The 22,376-nt window shown below is 39.3% G+C and overlaps 1 protein-coding gene across 5 annotated transcripts in view; it reads right to left on the bottom strand.

Annotated features, from left to right (window-relative positions):
- LOC126751424 (extracellular sulfatase SULF-1 homolog) overlaps nt 1–22,376 on the bottom strand; it is a 116,947-nt gene that overhangs the window by 1,286 nt on the left and 93,285 nt on the right. For 4 of the 5 annotated variants that reach the window (XM_050461677.1, XM_050461676.1, XM_050461675.1 and 1 more), the window contains 9 exons: nt 6,562–7,809; nt 6,121–6,290; nt 5,728–6,054; nt 5,297–5,670; nt 4,903–5,225; nt 4,627–4,775; nt 2,469–3,907; nt 2,252–2,405; nt 1,871–2,181 (listed from right to left, as the gene is read on the bottom strand). In XM_050461677.1, coding sequence (XP_050317634.1) covers nt 1,871–2,181; nt 2,252–2,405; nt 2,469–3,907; nt 4,627–4,775; nt 4,903–5,225; nt 5,297–5,670; nt 5,728–6,054; nt 6,121–6,290; nt 6,562–7,554 — 4,240 coding nt within the window. In that variant the 5' untranslated portion in view covers nt 7,555–7,809. The remainder of the gene's footprint in view (nt 1–1,870; nt 2,182–2,251; nt 2,406–2,468; nt 3,908–4,626; nt 4,776–4,902; nt 5,226–5,296; nt 5,671–5,727; nt 6,055–6,120; nt 6,291–6,561; nt 7,810–22,376) is intronic. The other variant, XM_050461679.1, reaches the window with a different exon arrangement.

The following is a 22,376-nucleotide window of genomic DNA, read 5'->3' as shown; positions in this document are numbered from 1 at the left end:
ATTAAAATAAAGCATTTTGGAAGCAACTAAAGGGTGATCCATTTCAAGATTCCCTAGTTTTTTAAAGAAAAAATACAGAAACTTCAAATTTAATGGAAATGTCTATTATGATTCGAACGAGCATTCTTTGGCTTTTATTTTATGAAGATTATCTCTTTCAAATGTTGGGCACGGCTGCGTCTCATATGGTCCATCCGAGACCAATGAGTCCAATTTTCGATGACTCGTTCGAAATTTCGACTGGTAACTGGCGAATGACACTGGTAATGTTTTTCTCCAAGGCCTGAATCGACGCCGGATTGTTCGAAAAGTCTATGACTTTATTCTTTACATACTCTCCACAGGAAAAGGTGTCAATATGATATCACATGATCTTGATGGCCAATCAACCGGCCCAAAACGTGAAATTATCTGCTCACCGAAGTGTTCTCTCAATAAATTCATTGACTGAAGGGATGTGTGGGAAGTGGTGCCGTCTTGTTGAAACCAAATGTTGCCGAAATCACAAGCTTCAATTGTAGGCATCAAATAGTCGGTTGCCATGGTGCGATAATGGTCACTATTGACAGTTATGTTCTCACCGGCATAATTTTTGAAGAAATATGGGTCGATGATTCCACCGGCCTACAAACTACACCAAACCGTTGTTTTTCTGGATGAAATGACAGCTCTTGAATCTCTTTAGGTTGCTCTTTGTCCAAATGCGGCAATTTTGCTTGTTTACATACCTATTGAGCCAGAAATGGGCCTTTTGGAACTTTTCAAGAGCCCATACAACAAAGCGATATCGTTTGGGAGCTTCAAGCGGCTTTTGTTCTTGCAACAGCTGTATTTCGTACGCTTTCAATTTAGGATCTCGACGTAAAATGTGCTAAGTCGTTCCATACGTCAGGCCGAGTTGTTGCGAACGGCACCGAATCGACTCTCCACGGTCTGCGGGTACACTCTCAACTACGGCTGCTATATTTTCTACACTGCGTGCTGGACGTGGTCTATTCGGACGAATATTATCCAATAATGAATACTGTGTCTCTCTAGATGGGTGGGTTTTCAGAACGTGAATTTTCGTAAAAAACTTCAAAAATATGTCAAAAAAAGGCTATTGAAAAAAGCACCTCTACTTGGATCACCCGTTATATTTGTTAGGATTGCAATTCTAATTGCAAGATGATTCTTAGGATTCAATTGAATTTTAATTGAATTATTTTTGGTTAATTTTTTAATCCCGAAAATCTTAATTAAAAATCATTTTTAATTTTCAATTCCAAATACTCAATACCGATTTGAAAAAGTATGTAATCCCAAGTACCGGCTTTAAAAATTAAATATATATTTTTGAGCCTAAACAGCATTAAGAAAATATATTAACAAATACTGGAGTAACCAAAAAATGTTAATCCTTACTTTATAAGTAAAAAAAGTCTTGAAATTTCAATTTTTCGCGCTGTCTTACAATTTTGAACTAAAGCGCGTACAGAGCCATCATATTCAATACTCTAGAATAGTGTTTGGCAAATTACACATTAAAACGATTATAATTAATTATTTTCTTTCTGATCTTGGGATTAAAAATTAAATTTTAAATTTTTAGTTCCAATTTGCAATTAACAATTAAATAATATATTTTAATACCAACTTTTTGGTTTAAAAAGTGAATTTTTGAATTGAAAATTTTAGTTTTAAATATTTATTTTTAATTCTTATATTTATTTAGATTTTCAATTTCTAATACCTATTTTAGTATTAAAAATTGAAAATTTAATTCAAACTGAAAATTTAATTTTTAACCCAACATTATTTAATTAATAAATTCGCAACCCTAGTTATATGACAGTTTTAATTTTTCGTTATATAAGCCATTATAACTCACCAATTTTCAAATTGTAAAACGTTATCAGGCCCGTCGTGAATTCACAGTATAAATAATTGTGTGTTGCATTTATAGTGCGCACACATGAATAAGTATTGTTGTTGGCATTCATGCAGAAGCAGAAGGGACTATCATTCCAAAGTGGCGCCGTACGCCAATGCATATTGTCATGGGAGAAACAATTCATTTTCTCTGAAAGGCATTCCTTCTCCAGACGTGCCTTCTTAATGCGCTTCCGTTCCTTTTTGCGCTGACGCTCTTCTTTCAGCTTACGACGTGCCTCGCGCGCAATTTCCTTTGAATCCACATAACTGTAATGTGGAATTGTTTTTCGTTAAACATTTTTGTATTAAAATGCATTTATAACTGAATTCTACGCACCTCTGTGTATCCGGCTCACAATAACATTCGGCTGGTTGGCCTTTTTGCTGTTGAAATGGGTCAGCGTTGTGCGCGCTGCCCAAGCCGGTGAAGATTTCTTTTTGGCCAACATTGTTGAGCGACTGTTCGTCCGCATGTGGATCTTTAGTGGTCGCTATGTAAAATAAGTCAATGGAGTCAAAGCAAACAAAATTAATTATGAATGCTACAAGCTTACCCTCACTGCTACCGGAAACGCCATTGCTATCTGACGGTGAATTTGTTGTTGACCACTGCAAACGCGTCATTGTGGTGGATGATGTTGTAGCTACGTCATTTATGGTTGTTTTGGCATTAGTCGCTGTAGTGTTCGCCACTGAATCTCGGTCTCTGCTGTTGATTGTTGTAGTTCGCATGCCGTGCATTGTTCGCATGGTTGTTGGTCGCGTTGTCGACGATGACGTCGCTGATGCTGGCGTTTGCAGTGTGTGTACTGTTTGCGGTACCGTTACATTTGGTGTTTGAGGGCGACGTCGTCGCTGTGTTTGCATCTGACCGCCATTTTGACTGCTATTGCGGCCCTGAAAGCGACTTTTGCCAAAAGGACTCTTACCACTATAACCATTCGTGCCAGCTCCACTGCCATTATCATTGTTAATATCATTGCTGTATGTATTTGCAACACCAATTTGTTCTTGTGTAAAATAATTCATATCAAATTCGCGTCCCTCCAACGGTTTATCGTAGCGCCGTCGACCATTGCCGACAGGCAAATGTTGTCGCTGGTATGTGCGGTGATTGTAGTTTTGGTGATTGAAGCCACCACGCTGATAGAAATTATTATTGCTGTTGGCACCAGCACCGCCGCCACCATTGCGGCGACGTGCTTTCTGCCTTCGCCCCAAGTAATCCGACATATTGTAAGGCAACTCCTCGCCGTGCTCTTGCTCTTCCATGCGATGTCTGTTCACACCACTACCACTTGTGCGTGGCGCATAGTCTCTATCCCAATACCTTCCTGAATTGTAATGCAATTGTTGCTGTTGCTGTTGCTGTTGGCCCTGTTGTTGTTGTTTATTCTCGCGCATCTGCTTCTTAATATCCTTTAAATGTGTTATTTTGTCCTTGAGCACTTTGATTAGCATATCAATTTGATTGCGTGACTTGCGCCATGTCTTTTCATCATCGTAAATAACATCGGAGCAGTTGACCTTGCCCGTTTGCGACTCAATGTAACAACGTGTGCCCACACGACCACCCACCTTGGGAAACTTACCACTGCGTACGAAGCCAGATGCCGACAAGGTAGTTGTGGAATTAGGTTGATGCGCGTCATTTGGTGCGATAAATTTTAATTCGAGTGTTTCGAGCGTATTTTGTATTTCCTGTATAACTTTGGAGATTGCATCGTTCGATGAGTTGTGGCCCACTTTTCCGCCTTCACCGCCATTTACGATGTCAGTGGAAGAAGAAGGTGTTTCGAAGAAGCTGGACATTAGCTCGCGTTTGATACGCTTCGGTTTCGTCAAATGTGCTTCTACAGTGGAAAGTGTGTCTTGAAGATCGAGCAGTTCTTCCATCTCGTATGGCAGCTCGGTGTGGAAGACTTCATTGGAATCAGAGTGTTCATCTAATGAGCGTTTATTACGACGTGAAAATCTTGACTGATTTTGAGTTCTGTGAGCAGATAAGAAGGAAAATTATGTTACTCGAAAATTTTTCTAATAACAAAACAAAATTGGAGTCCGGAATATATTAAAATAGAATTCCCAATTCTAAATATCAATTATTTTCCACATTACATTTTACAAGGTAAGGGATTTAAATCGATAGTATAGAGGGTTTGTCCGGAAAGTAATAGTACTGATTTTACCGACTGGATTCGGTAGAGGGCGTTCTAAGCTAATGAACGAGTGGCTGGACAGTTGTCTCCGAGCACCTGGAGATTCAGGATAAACATTTTCGCATGCATTCCGCGATTAAGTTCTGTGTGAAACTCGGTAAATCTGCCACAGAGACGTTTGATATGATCAATCGGGCTTACCCAGATGATGCTTTAGCAAGAAGTGGGGTGGTGGCACCAGGCTTTTTTGGAGGGTCGGGAGGAGGTCACTGATGAAGACCGGAAGAATAAGCAAATACAAAGTGAAAACGATGCTCATTGTCATTTTTGACATCAAAGGCATCGCCCACCATGAATTTGCGCCTCCTGGACAAACCGTCAACGCCAAGTTTTAGGTTGAAGTCCTCAATAGACTCAAACGAAGGGTCAATCGGGTTCGACAAGTTTTTAAAGAATTCTAACGATTGGTTCAATATTTTTTTATATTTAAATTGACTCATTCTTATTCCTTTCCTGAACCTGTAGCTTAAAAATGGCACGAATTAAGCTTTACCTTTTTCGAATACGATCGCCTTCGAAGTAATTGCGGTTCGTTTTGATTTTCGTGTAAACAACGCCCTCTGGAGTAAAGCAAGCACAATTACGTTTAGTGTCCTTCTTCGAAAATTTAGATATCTCTTCGAGATGATGCTGAAGCTGCAACTAAAGTATGACAAATCAGTTCATAATATTGAATTGTGACAAAAAATGTTACATAACTGACTGAAGCGAAAATTATGTGGACATCTAGTACAGAGGTACAAAAAGTACAATATCATTCGTTACTCACATGAAATTTACACTTGTGTTTCCGCCAACGACCATCCTCGTTCACACATTTCCACTTCTGTCCTGGGCGACAATTTTCCAACAAGGCCGGATCAGAGCATTCGGAGTTCAAGCGCATCATTTTCGTCATATATGGCGCCATCATTGGTAGATTATTGTCGAATTGATCTTGTTGTTCCTGCTCTAAACCCTCTTCCTGAGCTGTTTCCTCTTCTACATCTTCTTCTATATCTTCATCTACCACACCTGAAGAAACGTCATCCTCAGTATCTGTGTCTAAATCATCTTCAGCATCATCTTCTATTTCCGTGCCCACTCTCCCTTCTGTAATAAGCGATAATTAAATATATATATATATATACTCGTATAAATATGATTTAGCTATTTCTAATTACCTATTTCCGCTTCTGAACCCACGTCCTCTTCGAATTCGGTATCTTCATGTGATTCCAAATCGATCAGATCTATTAACGATCTTGCTGTTGTACTCTCGTTGAACGGCGACTCGTTTATAAATGTGCTATTCGCTAGCCTCATATTCTGGCGATCGGCTTGTAGTCGTAAACGAGATTCCGCAATTTGTTCGGGTGTCTCACGCCGGCCGGAGCTCTCAATTAAAAATGTATCTGGCCACTGTTCGCGTACATTACGCTGTCTGCTGAAAAGCAGTGGCAAAATGCTGCGCCCATCCATATGCTGAGGCGTTGAAACGCCACCGATATCTAGGAAAGTGGGCGCTAAATCCACATTCAAGACGATTTCGTCCACACTGCGAAAAGGTGTGATAAGTAATTGCATAACTGCCAGTTCATTAATTAAAACTCACACTCTTGCTGGCTGTATACCTGGTCCACGTATAAGGAAAGGTACACGCACGTCAAACTCAAATGGGAAGCTTTTACCCTTTATCAAACCGAACTGACCCAAATGATAACCATGATCGGAGGTATAGATAATATATGTATTATCAAGTTCACCTAAGGCTTTGAGTTCATTGCAGACACGTTCAACAGCAACATCTACACTCTGTAAGGTTTGTAGTCGCTTTGTCATCAATAGATTCGTGAAACGTTTATGAACTGGTTCCATTGGTTGAGTAACGCGTAGTATCCACTGTTTGTCCGGATTGGGCGCGTGGTCATAAGATGGTGTGCTATTCGTGTAACAAGAATTAATAATTTCAAGAATACGTAAATCTAATAGAGACAATTGAACTCACTGATGTGTCGTTACGTTGAAGAAGAGATGGCTATATTGTGGCGCTGAGTCTTCGGGCCCATGTGGCGCCGGAAAACTCATAGTCAACATCACAGGTTTTCTTTGGTTTTGTTGTTTCGATGATCGTAAAAATGCGATTGAGTCATTCGCTATCAAATCTGGATAATAGTCCTAAGAGGGTTGAGAAATTATTGAAGAATATCAGATAAAATAATGCAAATTGATTAAAAATCGGTTTAGTGTTTTATAAGTTTCAGTCGACGAGTAATTTTGGCGGTAGTCAGAAGATACCGAACACTTGACAAATTTGGATAGGACAATTAATTGTTATTGAAATGACAGATTAGCCTTTAGAGTACCCAAACCACAAGAAATGTGTACGTCGTATTAAACTGAATAATTCGAGAGATAATTGGCTATTTACAAAATCGTGTACACTCACCTTTGCGTACTCGAATCCATGCTTGATCTTCTGTCCGTTCATATTGATGCTGTAATTATAATATTTGGAGTTCATAATGAGACCACCCCATTCCCGCCAGCCTGGTGGTATGTACGATCCATTGTATTTGTTCAGGTACTTGCCAAAATACCCTGTGCGATAGCCGGCATTCGAGAGATATGTGGCAAAGGAGCGAGTTTCGTGCGTGGCCTGCCATTGTGGACTCGAGCAGTTGTCATTATTGGTGAAGACCATGTGATTGTGCACGTACATGCCGGTTAGCAGTGATGAGCGCGCCGGACAGCACATTGGCGTGGTGGTGTAGGCGTGACGGAATTCTGTACCGCCATCTCGTAGCCAACGCAGTGTACGCGGCATAAAATTCAATGAACCCAACTCGACGTCCTGGTCATCGGTGAGTATTAGAATAATGTTAGGCTTACGTTCACGTGCCGGAAATGCCGACGAGTCACGCGAGTCACGTGAGTACCGTTTGGAGTGCGCTGCCGACGAAGCATCGGATGAGAACGATGCAGGATAACTACCGCTGAGGTAACTTGCGGCGTAGCCACCAACCGCGGGATTTTGTGTGTGGCCACGATGCTGGCGATATTGACGAGAGTGCTGCTGCGGTTGATGATGATGTTGCGTATGTTGTTGGTGCTGATGTTGATGTGTACGATGTTGATTCGCTCTATCCGGGCCATCATATGTCTGCCCAACCTGGTCCCCTTCACGCTTTTCGCGTTCGTGCAGCTCATGCCGGCGATGATGTTGCTGCTGTCGTCGCTGCTGCTGATGGTGTTGATGTTTCCGATTTTGTTGGCTATGACGCTCATTTGTTTTATATTCATCTCGCAAATCCTCATTTGCGTATATGCTCGTGGTTGGAATATTCTCTTTGGCCGCAGCTGTCGTCAGCAACAAATTGAGCATAAATATTAGGGATATGGCGGCAATAAGTGCAATTTGCTGTTTTCGCTCCGACTGCATTTTGTTGCTGTTGTTATTTGCAATTGCAGTCTCAAGTATATTTTATTGCCACTATCACAGTTTCATTCGGGAAAATTTGTATTTTTTTATTTGGAGTCGATCCAAATTGGCGTAATTTTACGGTTATTTATCGGACGCTCAGTACTACGTCATGTTGACAGCTTTATGGAAATTTCATTAGCTAGAGCAATTAATAACGGCACAAATGTGTGTAGTACTCGTATTTGTATGAGTTTGTCTCATGACCTCTTCAAACTGGAAAGATTCGTGAGAAGATATGTATGTATTTATATAAAACATAATTAGAGATTTCTGTTAATTTTGTATTAATGACAATATTTGATAATAATTTAATGATGAATAACTAATTAATATGTTTTTGGGAAAAATCGCATGGGATATAGTAGTTGCTGAACAAAGTAAATTAAGTTTGCACGAAGTTTGTAATATGCAGAAGGAAACGTCGGATACTCTTAAAGTATATACATACATATGTAAATGTATAACCTGTGCTGAAAGCGATTGCAAGCGACCTGGTCGGTCGGTCGTGGTCAGCAGTAAAGGGCCAGCAACTTGACTGGGTGTTAGGATCCGCGAAATTGGGTAGATTAAGGGGGTACTTGAGAGGGAGAAAGCGACCGATAGGTGCTACATTAAGTGATTCTCAGTGCACCCCATTGTCGCGACTCCGCATTAAAGGGTCTACAAGCTGGGCATCTTAAGATGTCAGCTGTCTACCCAAAATACTGAGACATTTTTGAGCGCCCTCACCAGACACAGATTGGAGGGATTATACAGTTCAACTGCCAGGAATCGTATACCGTGATGTGTGAGTTGGGAGGTTGTATGACTCCCACCGCCAGTATGATATTGCCTTACCACCACCACTGGTTGATTCAGTTATGGGTTCTTCAACGACCTTGGGATGATTGTCACTAGTAGTTGTGGATTCTTCACAAAATTTCAGTGAGAGGAGATCCAGTATGATTGTCACTAGACTAAAAATTTAGTGAGCCCTAGAGCCTGGCTACCACTACTTCCGAGTAGTAGCGTATTTATCCTAGGGCTGGATGCGAATGCGTCGCGATTAACGATTAGGATTAGCGACTCCTGGTCACCATTTCAGAGCAGTATGGAAGCTCAACTGGTTGGAGTTTCGGCTACGAGGTCTGCCCTGAGAGACCTTGGGGAGCAGGAGCCTTTTTAGTTCACTACAACCTGTTCATAAAGCACGACCTTTCGGGGAGTATCATGGTGGTTGTGGTTAATACCCAAATGCGGGAAGAACTGAAATTTTGTCAATTCAATGTGGAGTTGATTCCAACCGGGTGCCGGACCCAAAGTACGGCAGATGTTTTAGATGGGCGTCGAACCCTACTAAGGTGGTTAGTGTGTCCATTGCACACTGCCAATTGGTACTGAAAAATGTCTGGAATTTTCAGGGCGCTTATCAACGCATTGGTGGGATCCGCTGTGCTTTTAGGCGCAGTCGGCTAAGACTGTCGACAACAGGTATCCACGTTAAACACACCGGTAATTGTAAGTCCGTTTGTCTGCCCGTCTGTACTAGTCGCTCAGTTTTTGAGAAATCGGTCTGAAATTTTGCTGACGTCCTTTTTTCTCCAGGAAAATTTTTCTATTTTACAAAATGTCTCACCAAAACTTGAAGTAGATTATTGCCCAAGATAAGGCTGCAATCTTCAAATATATCCTTCAGATTGGACCACTAAAGCACTTAGCTGCCATACAAACTGACCGATCATAATCAAGATAAAGATCTTTTTATACCCTTTGGCATAAGATGGGAAAGAACAATATTCATGATGGTATCTACCGAAGAATGGTCACTTAGAGCCTGCTTACCGCAAACCAGTATTTATAGTTAAGTGCAACTGCCAAGATTTAGTTTGCCACACTTTAAATAATTCACTTGCGTTTTCAAATTATTTTCGGTTAAGACCTTTAGTTTGAAATGACTCGAAGGAAAGCACATTTTAATTTTGATTACAAAGCGTTTTAAATCTTCTCAAAGCACTATGCCACCCGACCGAACTATCAATTACTCCATAAACCGAATATGCGCCATGAAGTGCACATAGTAGACTTTTCAAACCTTTTAGCACCATTTGCCCACAAACAACATACATAAAAATTTTATTGTAATAGCCCATTAAATGTAAGTACGTGACTTGGTCCTTTCAAATCACTGAATCAATTTCAAAAAATTGCAAATCTCCGTCAATTGACATTGACACTTCCGTCGGGCTAATAACACCCGAAATGGCGACATTGAAAATACTTTAGCGCAGCCATCCCTCTCACCGTTCTACATTACACTTTCAATTTCATGAATTCCATGCCAAATTGTTCACTCCTTTATCATGAATATTAAGTGTCGGCATGTGACCTTGATGCCATCGACATACATATACACATATGTCGGTATAAAGGAATGTTGCTGTTCATTAAATATTTTCACTATGGCAAGCGAACGAGCGCTTAAGCCAAAAGCTCGAGCAGCATTGTACTTGCACAATAGAGTACAGGTTCAAATGCAACCCGACGCCGCATGCCACTTCGTTTAAGTATGAAATTACGTTAACGTAAGTGTGTAAGTTGCTTTGAAGGTATGCGCAGCTACAGCTGGTGAGCAATGAAGTGGAACTAGTAAGATACGAGTAGTTTGTAGACGCCTACGAACAATTTGTTATGAGGGAAGCTTTACTTGTAGGTTCGGGCCGAACGATTAGTTAAACAGGAAGCTTTACTTCGAGCTTCGGCATTGTACGTATGTATCAAAGAACATTTTTTATGTAAAATAAAAGAATAACAATTTTCAACTATTTATATTTAATTTTCTAGGGGTACGAGTAGTAACTCCATTAAAGGGCAGACACGAGTGGTGCCTCTTAGAAACTGTCACAACATTTTTTTCTGCAGTCATTGAGCGTTTTAAATTCAAAATGTAAATTAGTGTTTCTATTTCATTGAACGCCCACTGTATTTTGCACTGTTCGCACAATAAATTTCATTTCATTTTGGTCCAGCACTAACTTTTCCTTTTATTATTACATAACATTCCTTTTGTAGGCCAATCTGAAGTGTGGAAATACTTTCCAAGAGTGTCCGCCCTCATTGTCGTTTCCTGCTGCCAAGCCTTTGCTTGCGGTTCTTGCTGCTAAAGAGTCACTCTGTCACATGGGGACATGCGTTATGGTGGAGGCGTTGCAGTGTCAAGCAATTCACATTCATTTCCCGCCTTTTGCACTAACAAAAACACACATGCGACATTAAATAGGAAATATTATAAATGTGTGTTCATATAATGCAATGTGCACTCTTATGAAATTGCACACCCAGCAATAAATTCAGATTTCTCAACAGAAGGGTGCAAAGAGATAAATTTGCGGGTATTTTGAAACCACGCAAAATAAAAGGTTGTACATGCCTGCATTTGCAGACAAGAAAATAGAGAGGCCGAAATGCGTGAGTAGGAAGAGCTTGACAAGCTGGCCGACAGGGGTAATGCTTAAAGATTCAACGAAAAGATACGGTGGTTTCAAGACCGGAGCATACTCTTGTAGAAACCCCAAAAGTGATCTAGTGACTTATGTCCGAGCATACTGCAATTATGGAGGGAACATTTCTCCAGCCTGCTGAACGACAATGAAAGCTTAACACCAGGAGATGTTGAACCCGATTCCCCAATCGATGAAGATGAAGCAGACGTTCCATTGCCCGACCATGAAGAAGTTCGAATAGCAATTACCCCTCTGAAGAACAACAAAGCGGCGGGGGCCGATGGATTGCCGGTCGAGCTATTCAAACACGGAGGCGAAAACTGATAAGTGGCATGCATCAGCTTCTTTGTAAAATATGGTCGTACGAAAGCATGCCCGACGATTGGTATTTAAGTATGCTTTGTCAAGTCTACAAAAAAGGAGACCCCACAATCTGCACCAACTACCGTGGGATAAGCCTACTCAACATCGCATATAAGGTTCTATTGAATGTACTGTATGGAAAATTAAAGCCCATCGTCAAAAAACGGATTGGACCTTATCAGTGTGGCTTTAGAACTGGACAATCTACAATCGACCAGATTTTCACCATGCGCCAAATCTTGGAAAAGACCCGTGAAAGGGAAATGGACACTTCTTCGCCGATTTTAAACCCACCTTCGACAGCATGAAAAGGAAGTGCCTTTTTGCCGCTATGTCTGATTTTGGTATCCCAAAAGCTCCGTCAGGATCGAGAAGGACCTCTCTGAATCGTTCGATACCAAGCGAGGTTTCAGACAAGAAGACTCCCTATCGTGTGACTTCTTCAATCTATTGCTGGAGAAAATAATATGAGCTGCAGAGCTAAATAGAGAAAGCATTTCTATAAGAGTGTACAGCTACTGGCGTACGCCGATGATATTGATATCATTGAACTCAACAACCGTGCCGTTAGTTCTGCTTTTTCAAAACTGGAGAAGGAAGCGAAGCATATGGGTCTGGTTGTGAACGAGCGCAAGACGAAATATCTCTAGTCACCAAACAAACAGAAGTCGCATTCGCGACTTGATGAGATTTATGGTCCTATGCGCATTGGCATACCGCAGTCGATGGAACGATGAGCTATATGAGATACAACAGGACATTGACATAGTTCAGCGAATTAAGAGACAATGGCTACGATGGCTAGGTCATGTCATTCGAATGCATGAAAACACTCCAGCTCTGAGAGTATTCGACGTAGTATCCGCCTGGGGAAGCAGAAGAAGAGGAAGACCTCCACTCCGTTGGAAATACCAGGTGGAAAAGGACACTTGGAATCTCCAATTAGCGCCAAACAGCAAAAAGGAAGTACGACTGGCGCTGTTGTAAACTCCGCTATAACAGCGCGAGCGATGTCTAGGCCAATGAAGAAGAAGCAGATGTAATAAAAAATATAAATTCTAGTGGTTTTTTGCACATTTAGACTTGTAGATATGGGCAAATGCAATTCGTACATGAAAGAAAATTGTCATATATTGAAAAATATTTTTACACTAACATATTATTTGATTTAACTAGTAATTTTTTTTATGGGCGTGAAAAAACAACTTTTTATTTGTATATTTCTAATGTAGACATAACTAGAAATATGCTATATAAATGTGCTATTAAAATCATATTCGCTTACGAGATATCGAACCCCAAAGCCGACCTTGTGCTGACGTTTCTTTATTTATCTCTAAACGCGCTTCCCGCTTAGTGTTTTTTCAAGTTTTGGGAGAACAATCACAGATATTCGTAATCTGTACATTATTACTGATTAATGAAACATCTTGCTCTCTTTAGACACGAGCAGCTTAGGATCTATCTTTTCGATTTGCAGTGAATATCTTTAGTGAAGAAATAGGTAAGTGGAAAGTTCGACGGGAACGAATAAATAGTGTCCAAATAAGTTTAAAAAAAAAAGAAAAAACGTTAACTTCAGCTGAACCGAAGCCACTATAGCGGTCCCATCTGAACAAAATCTTCGGAGACTGTACCGTTGTTTTGAACAATAAATCATAGCAATGATAAATCTTAAAGATATCTCGTTTTTTCTTATTGTTTTTCATACAAAAACTTAAATTTAATCGTTCAGTTTGTATGACAGCTATATGCCTTAGTTGTTCGATATCGGCGGTTCCGACAAATGATGAATGTACAAACATAATGATCCTGTTAAGGGTACAAAACAAAAAAACAACTGTGAAGAAAAAGAACAGGTCTCATACACACATATCGTCATCTAAAATGCAAAATAACGTAACAACATTTTCGGAAATTTACAGAGGAAAGAATGAAACAAATAATGAAATGAAACATGAGAGCAACAAAATTTAAATATTGGTTAAAACTGTGTTATATCTTACAGCAGAACGTTAAAATGTTAGGCATATGTACTTATGTATGTATATGTATGTAATTTGAAGTAGTGGATCGTTATCAATGAAACACTCAATTTCGGGCGCAACGGCTTGGGGGGCGGCAAAACGATCTTCGCTGTTTTTTAATATTCAGAAAAATACTTCCACAAATTTTTTTACAAAATTTATTATCAAAGATTGTTGTACACTCACAATGTAATAATCTGAATAACAATGAAAAATATTAATTTTTACTCGAATACTCTTCAGTCTTTGAATTTGTCTTATATCTTTTGGCTTATATCTTTCTTAAAAATAGTGATAGAACTTAAAGATGCACTTTTCTAGCTTTGTCTTTGAATGTAATAAATACTTTTATTTCTCCAAATTTTCAAAAATAGTATTTAAAAACTCCAATTCGGGCAAAAATTCCTACAAATTGTGTCAAAAGTGTACAAGATATAGGGCGAAAATGGGTTTTTTCTATGGCTTTTAATAACATGTCTTGTAAATTTACTATCAATTTCCTCAAAAACCGTATTGTGAGAATTTTGGAACTTCAGAATTTGCGTGGCTTCTAGTTCCTAAATATTATATACTTAATATCGAAGGTATTTTGTAAAAATTCACTTTTGTTCGAACCACTTCATGACTTGTAGGTAGGTAGATAAAGGGGGCGGCAGAACATCCTTGGCCCCGGGCGCCCGAAGTTGTAGCTACGCCACTAGCAATCTTTAAAGGCGTTTTTCTCGTAACTGTGTTGGCAAGGTTTCTCGAGAACTACTCAACCGATCCTTATGAAACTTTACACTTTTACCTTTGAGATACAATTATTAAAAACTTGGCGAAGGATTTTTTTTCGATTACAATTATTTAAACTCATATAAATTTTCCATTTTTTTTTTGTAAAATAAGTCTACCGAAAATCCAATTTTCAGTTTTTTTTTCCTTAGTCCAAGTTCTAAGTTAAAGTTTAAACTAAAACACATATTTTTTTACTTTAGATGATCCTGTAAGGAGTTATCCTGCCAACACGGGCGCATCTTTTTTCCTAGGGGTCACCGGAAATGGCGTCACAATGGCCGAGTTTAAAATATTTTTCCAAAAATTTCAGAATTTCTTTGTTAATAGTGTATGTTTGTAACAATAAAAAATTCTAATAAAATATTTAATTTTTTATATGCGAAAAAATTTTTTGAAAAAAGCCTGTTTTTTACCCGAGGAAACACATGTAATCCCTTTATATGCAATTACACTCAAAGTGCGCTGCATACGGCTAATAAGGATAATGCTTGACGCAAAGGCCATATTTGAGTTCTGCGCTCAAAAACGCAAGCATAAACACACTCGAATCAAAAACAAGCTTCCAGTTCTTTATAGTACCGCAAGGACTTTTCACTCGCATGAGCGCCAAAAACAAGTTTTATGCAACTCAAAAAGAACAAAAACAGAATGTGATCATTTGAATGCATCGGTAAAACACTTTTATTTCATTTTTTCTTACATTTTCGGAAGTAGTGAGCCAAAAAAGTAAAAGGCGCGAACGGCACCAAATAAAAAAAAAAAACCAAGACATGGAGCCCACGTTAACAATGAAGCTGCATTCGCTGTAAAAGGCACTGCTGGCAAGAGGCATAGGTGCGCATGCGCCCGTAAAGAAACCGACAATATTTTACTGTGTGTGTTTGTGCGTGTAACTACGGCAACGTTGAATACTGGAACCTGAATTTGGTAAAGGAAACAGCATCAATAAAAACAAGCGAAACCAGATTTGGCGAACTCTCCGCTTATAAGCCGACTCGCGCGAATTCGAGTTTGCAATGCTGCGAGAGTGCATTATCGTGGACAGACATGTCTACCAATTCGCTTGTACATACAGCTTTTAAGTTTTTTCTACTCTATGTACATATATACATATGTGTGTATATCTATAGTGTCGACGCGTCGCGTCACTGCCGCCTAAACTCCGACGTCTTCCTGCTGCTCGAGAAGTCAACTTGTCATTGGCGGAGATGGCCAGTACTGGCGTTACCAAAAAACGTCTAAATCTTCAAGTATTCCCCGATTTCATTCATGATTTTTTTCATACAGTCTTTTTAACTTTTTACTGGACAAAACGACATATCCTTTTCTCATCTTGTACATAAAAGTTGTCGGTCTATTTCGTTGATTGTGGATATGGTTGTGTATTTGTATTTGCATTTTTTTGAGGATGGCACGCATGTTGGTTGTTTGCTTACGAATGCCGTGTTGGTGTTGCGTGAATTCTACTGAAATTCATGACTTGTGGTGACTTCCATCAGCAGTTCTTTACTTTGAGTTTTGGTATTTACTCAACGTGATACAAAGTTGTCTCTGTTTCGTATTTTTTTTTAATCACCGCGCAATTTGAACAGTTCGCCGGTCGTTTGTTGCTAAGACCTTTTAACAATTTGAACTCATTTTAAAGTATCAATTGGTATACTGCGTCTACCAATAGGGATGACGTGATTTTGACAGCTCATGACGGCTATGCTTGTCTATGGATTTGCGTAAAATTTTTCAGTGTTTTAAGTAAGGTTTGCCATTTCATCATGTCACATTTCGCAAAATCACGTGCTTCTGTCGCTGCTCTAAAAGCTCTTCGCGCAAAACGCGGTCTTTTGAGATGTGGCTCATTTCTGGCTTAATGGCTTTGTCAAAAAGCAAAATTTTCGCCATTGAGGTGAGTCAAATCCCGTGCAGTTTGGGAAAAGCAATTCTCTTCTTGGCCAAGATTACAACAGTGACGTGGGAACCAAGTCGTGAGTGCGACGATCTGTTGTTTGTTTGATGACAGGAGATATTTCGTCTTGCCCTCATGCACTACCAGACCCATTTGCTTCGCTTCCTTATCCATTTTAGAGAAAGCAGAACTAACGGCACGATTGTTGAGACCAATAGTATCAATATCATCGGCGTACGTCAGCAGCTGTACACTCTTATAAAAGATTGTACCTGCTCGATTCAGAAATGCAGCTCGAATTATTTTCTCCAGCAGCAGGTTGAAGAAGTCACACGATAGGGAGTCGCCTTGTCTGAAACCTCGTTTGGTATCGAACGGCTCGGGAAGGTTTTTCCCGGTCCTGACGGAGCTTTTGGTGTTGCTCAACGTCAGTTTACGTATTAGTATTCTGGGGATATCGAATTCAGACATAGTGGCATAAAACCAGCTCCTTTTTGTGCTGTTAAAAGTAGCCCTTTTTGTGCATTGGGTAGAGCACACTTAAGTTCTAATCGTCGGGCATGCTTTCGTCCGACCATATTTTACAAAGAAGCTGATGCATGCTCCATATCAGTTCTTCGCCGCCGTGTTTGAATAGCTCGACCGGCAATCCATCGGCCCCCGCCGCTTTGTTGTTCTACAGACGGCTAATTACTTTTTGAACTTCTTCATGGTCGGGCAATGGAACGTCTGCTTCATCGTCATCGATTAGGGAATCGGGTTCGCCATGCCTTGGAGTTACGCTTTCACCGCCATTCAGCAGGCTGGATAAGTGTTCCCTCCATAATTTTATTATGCTCTGGGCATCAGCCACTAGATCACCTCGGGGGTTCTACAAGAGTATTTTTCCCCATTCCCAGGGTTGTGCGTTGAGTTTGGGACCCGCCACGTAAATGAAAGAGAATGCAATTGTATCCAAAAAATTAACCGTTTGGTGCGGATTGTGGAATGACAGCATCATCGAGCCTTATTGCTTTTGAAATGAATCAAGAAATTCTGTTACTAACAATATCAAGCGTTGTAACCCGATAATGTCTGACTTTTTACCGGAATTTATTGAAATCGACGCGGACGATGTCTTTTTGCAATAAGACGCGCCTCATGTTTCCGGCCTAAGCATGGACACATTGCGTGCAAAGTTTGGCGCTCGTTAATCTCGAGACAAATGGTCGCCAAGATCATGTGATTTGACGCCGCTAGATTAGTTTCTCTGTGGGTATGTTAAATCAATCGATATTCTTGTGGAAAATAAAAATACTCTAAATAAATAGCATCGTTATACTTTATAAGTCCCAAAGTAAATATCGTGTAACAAACAGTTATCGCCGTATGGTCGTGGGCTGACATCGAAAAGTTTAGAAACAAGCATTGCGACTGAAGAAGAAGACGAATACAAATTCTATAAGTATGTAATTAAAATAATTTCTTTTCTTAGATATTCCATTTCATTTCCCAGCTTAATGTCATTTAAATATTTTTATTTCGTTTCGAATCGTTAAAGTGTAATGTATGCATGTGCAGATAATCGATGGAGCTATTTCCTAAAAGCCTTGCGAACACAAAAAAAAGCAAAAACAGGAAAACCAACACACCGCCAAAGGTCACGGAAGTTCATGGTTGTGCGTGCGTCAAACTTGAACTAATATAAATTGTAGTTAATCAATAGTTTGGGCGCCCACGCTTCTTTCCAGGCATAAGCAGCGCTAGCAAACGCGTGAACGCGAATTATTAAATGTGTGTGAGTAGCTTAGTCCTTGAAGCACTTGTCGAGAAGTATTCTTGTCGCTATTTTAGTGAAGGTTAAAATAAATAAAGACAAAGGCTTTAAATATGAAAGATATAATTAACGCATATATCATCATAGTATTCGGATTAATTATCGCGTGACATGTATGTAAATATGACATATGACAGATGATTAAGTTCAAAGTGTGGACAAAATAGTATATATTATGTAATTTTTTGTTGTAATAGTTTACTGGAAAGGCGGAAGCAGAAATTTGCAATGCTTATTTATGAGCTGGCAATAAACGGAAGTACTTGCAAGTTTCCCGATTCACATTAACCCTAAAATTCGCAACTTAAAATACAAAAATACAATGAAATTCCTCATAACCGGACATCAACCGCCGCAGTTTTTTCCTCCATCCACACTTTATAAACACTTGTACGTTTATTAGAGATAAGTTGCGTGAAATATAACCAAAATAGTGTTCGTGTCCGGTCATTGGAACTTACTAATGTCCGGTTATAGGAATTGGTTGCTTTGAATATATGGTATTCATGAAAATGTGTTCAACAAATTTGTCCGGTTATAAGGGTTGTCCGGGGAATTTCACTGCATTATTTGTTGCATGTGCCCTTGTCTTCACTTTTAATTGCACTCTTCTAAGCGATGGTGTGCCACTTCGAATACTATCACACTTGCTGGAGTTGTTGCCGACATATCCCACCCACCACATCCAACTTGACCAATAGCATTTCGCGATGAATATGAAGAAGTCAGTCGTAAATTAAAGACTGGGTCACTTTGCCGCATATTAGTAAAATTTGATCTTCACTCGTATGATAACAATTCTTTGCTTGTGTTCCTTCAATGTTTAAGTAGCTGAGCTATTTTAAATGATTGGAATATAATTTTTACTGATTAATATCGACAATATGCAAATCCGTGCATTTTTTATACCCTGAACAGCAAATTTTAAAGGTCAACACGTTGTTTGTAACATTGAAAAGAAATTTCATATTTCGAATCAAATTTCAACTTTTTTTTTTATATTTAATGATCTTTAATGAAGAAAATTTCTACCATTTTGGTAGACCACTTTTTGCCATTTTTCCGATATAAACAACTGCGAAAAACTGCGACAAGTAATTTTCACAGGCTTCTCTTGAAGCCAACTTTACTCCATTATGGTAGTTCTGCATTGACCGAAACAAATGGTAGTCCGATGGTGGATCATCAGATCATCAAAACTTCCCAGCCACAGTTTTTGCCGAGTCATCAAAGATGAGTGTAGTCTAGGGTTGTCCTGATGGAAGACAAAGCCCTTTCTGTTGATCAGTTCAAGCCATTTTTTCCGATTGCTTGCTTCAATCTCATCAGTTGTTGACAATAAAATGTAGACTCGTTCGATCAGGCTGGAGCAGCTCATAGTGAATGATTCCTTTCCAATCCCACCAAACACACAGCATAACCTTTCGAGGCCTCAATCCTAGCTTTGAGCTTCACCACGCTTGGACCATAATCTTTTTCGCACATTATTGTCGTATTTGATCCACTTTTCATCTCCTGTTACCATTCGCTTCAGAAATGTTCGATTTCATTTCGTTTCAGCAAAGAATCGCAGATGTTAATTCGGTCCATTAAATTTTTCACAGATAATTCATGTGGTAGCCAAACATCGAGTTTCTTGATAATTTAATGATAAATGTTAAGTTCCTTAGCGATGTCATGGCTGCTTATGTGACGGTCCTGGTCAATCTTTTCCGTAATTTTATCGACTTTTTCAACGATAGGTCGACCAGAGCAAAGTGCATCTTTCACATCGAAATTTCAAGATTCTAAGCGAGCGAACTATGAGTATTGTTCTATTGTTGTGCTCCACGAACTGATACAGCATCGTCTCCATAAACTTCACATATTTCATTGGTGGCTTGCGTGGCATTCTTCCCTTTTTTATACAAAAATTTCAAAATATAGCAAATTTCTTCAATATTTTCACTCATTTATGAACAGCTGTAACTTTTTTTCAACTTCCCCTAATTTAATTTTTTTTTGATTAAATGAAGCTTAAAATCTCACTTTTTCAACACTATGTGATATGACACAATGTGATTGCTAGCACTAGAGATATACGACTGCAACGACATCTATTGACAAAATACGAAACGACTTTTTTGACTAGCCAATATTTGACAGTTGATTGGCGATATACATATATTGTCTTTGGAGGTGCGAAATTAAATGCTTACTAGTTATAACTGCCTAACTAAAAATGCGACTTGTCAAAAGGTATGAACTTTCAAGCTCTTCTAATTCCATAAAAGCCACTAAATATACCGAAAACCGAATTTCCAAAATGTCACGATATAAGAACAATCAGCTGAAAACCAAAGCAATAAATATGTGTACTTACTAAATACAAAACATTATAAAACATTTCACGTACTCATTTTACCTGCACAAAGAAGCATATTTATTTTAAGTGACAGCAAATAGAATGACAGCTTCGCTTTAAATTAGATTGCCGATAACACCTGTAATTGTCAATTAGAGCCAAGCAAAAAGGTCTACATTTTTCATTATTGCCAAGGTGTTAAAACTGGCAGCTAATAAAAACGCTTTGCAAACGCCAACTGAATACAAAGTATTTCTACAGATTACAATCGACATAAGATATTAACAAACTACTTTTAATCACTTGTCACAGACAGCGCGGCTGGACGTAAAACTTCTGAACCACCGCCGTTGTACGGCATTTCTACGGCTTGTGTCTGTGTATGATAAATACAACTAAACTTTTTACATAATTCTTCGAAGACTACTCAGCAGCTTTATACTTTTATATTTTCTTTTTTCACATTTATTTATTTTATTGTGTACATTTCATTACAATATTACGGATAGTGCGTAGGATGCGGTAATGATACAGCCTTAAGAAGCAGCTTTTGAGACAGCAAGCAAAAAATTTCGAATTCAAGCAAAGTTTTGCAAAGCAGTTCCAGAGATAGTATTTTTAAGCCTTTTTATCTTAGTGTAAGCGGCTCCCAATGATGGAGCTATGTGTAGAAGTTTACACAAGAGGAAAGTTCTCTGAGCGCCACTCACTTGGGAGTGGGCAGAAAATAATCTTTTACATAGCCAAAAACCAGCCACTGAAGGCGAGCTAAAGTGAGAAGGCGAACCATCCCGCCCCAGGGTTGTGCGCTGGGTTTGGAACCCGCCGCGTAAAAAGCCCTACCAATGAAAAGAAGAAAACAGCCTCAGATTTCCCACGTCACTGTTGACAGTTTTAGCTTCGAAGTCGTAGATAATTTCGTCTATCTTATAATCAGTATTCCAACAACAATGTCAGCCTCGAAATCCAACGCAGAATAATTCTTGCCAACAGATGCCACTTCGGACTGAGTAGGCAATTGAGAAGTAAAGTCCTCTCTCGACGAACAAAAAAAAACTCTATAAGTCACTCATTATTCCCGTCAAGTTATAAGATGCAGAGGCATGGACGATGACAACATCTGATGAGTCGGTGTTTCGAAGTTTTCGAGAGAAAGGTTCTGCGGAAGATTTATGGTCCTTTGCGCACTTGCAACGGCGAATATCGCATTCGATGGAACGATGAGCTGTACGAGTTATACAATGACATTGACATAGTTCAGCAAATTAAAAGACAGTGGCTACGCTGGTAAGGTTATGTCGTCCGTATGGATGAAAACACTCTAGCTCTGAAAGTATTCGACGCAGTACCCGTCGGGGGAAGCAGAAAAAGAGAAAGACCTTCCCTCCATTGTAGAGATCAGGTGGATAAAGACCTGGCTGCACTTGGTATCTTGAATTGGCGTCAAACTGTGCAATTAAATAATTAAAGAAGAAGAATAATCGGCTCCCTTAACTTTAAACGCCTGCACCGATCCAAAATATTTTTGTCGGGTATTGTTCCACGAATACGATTTCATATGTTGTATGTTTACTGGGCATTTGCAGTCCATATTGCTTTGGACATTATTAGCAATCACCACTTGTGTCATTTGCAACATTCTCCAGCATTAATGCTTATCTCAATCTTCGACGGAGTCTCATTTTACAGAACACTGATAACATCGGTAAAGACACACAAGTATAAGATTAAAGTTAGTTGGTATATTTTATAACTCAAATAAAGAAGCTTACACCATTGGCATATGGTGTACAAAGCACGGGAAGCCGTGGGACGTGTCTGCGATTGTCCTGACTCGTTTTACATTTGCTATAGTGCGAGAAGAAGGAAGACCAACTCACAGCAAGCGCTACATTAAATTTCTCAATTGCACATGGACTGGTAGTGGGCGCAGTGGGCAGTTGAAAATCATTAAGCTATTTGTAAAAGTATATTTGTAGAGTTGTGATGCGCATGGAATAAGATCTGCTCTAAAGAATAAAAGTAGGAAGTTTAGATGGGAAGATAAAATAGCTTATTGCAGATAAACGTTTAT

This window comes from Bactrocera neohumeralis, chromosome 2, assembly GCF_024586455.1.
Source record: "Bactrocera neohumeralis isolate Rockhampton chromosome 2, APGP_CSIRO_Bneo_wtdbg2-racon-allhic-juicebox.fasta_v2, whole genome shotgun sequence".
Classification (NCBI taxonomy): domain Eukaryota; kingdom Metazoa; phylum Arthropoda; class Insecta; order Diptera; family Tephritidae; genus Bactrocera; species Bactrocera neohumeralis.
The sequence above is the reverse complement of the archived record's forward strand: the minus strand, read 5'-3'. Positions and strand labels throughout refer to the sequence as shown.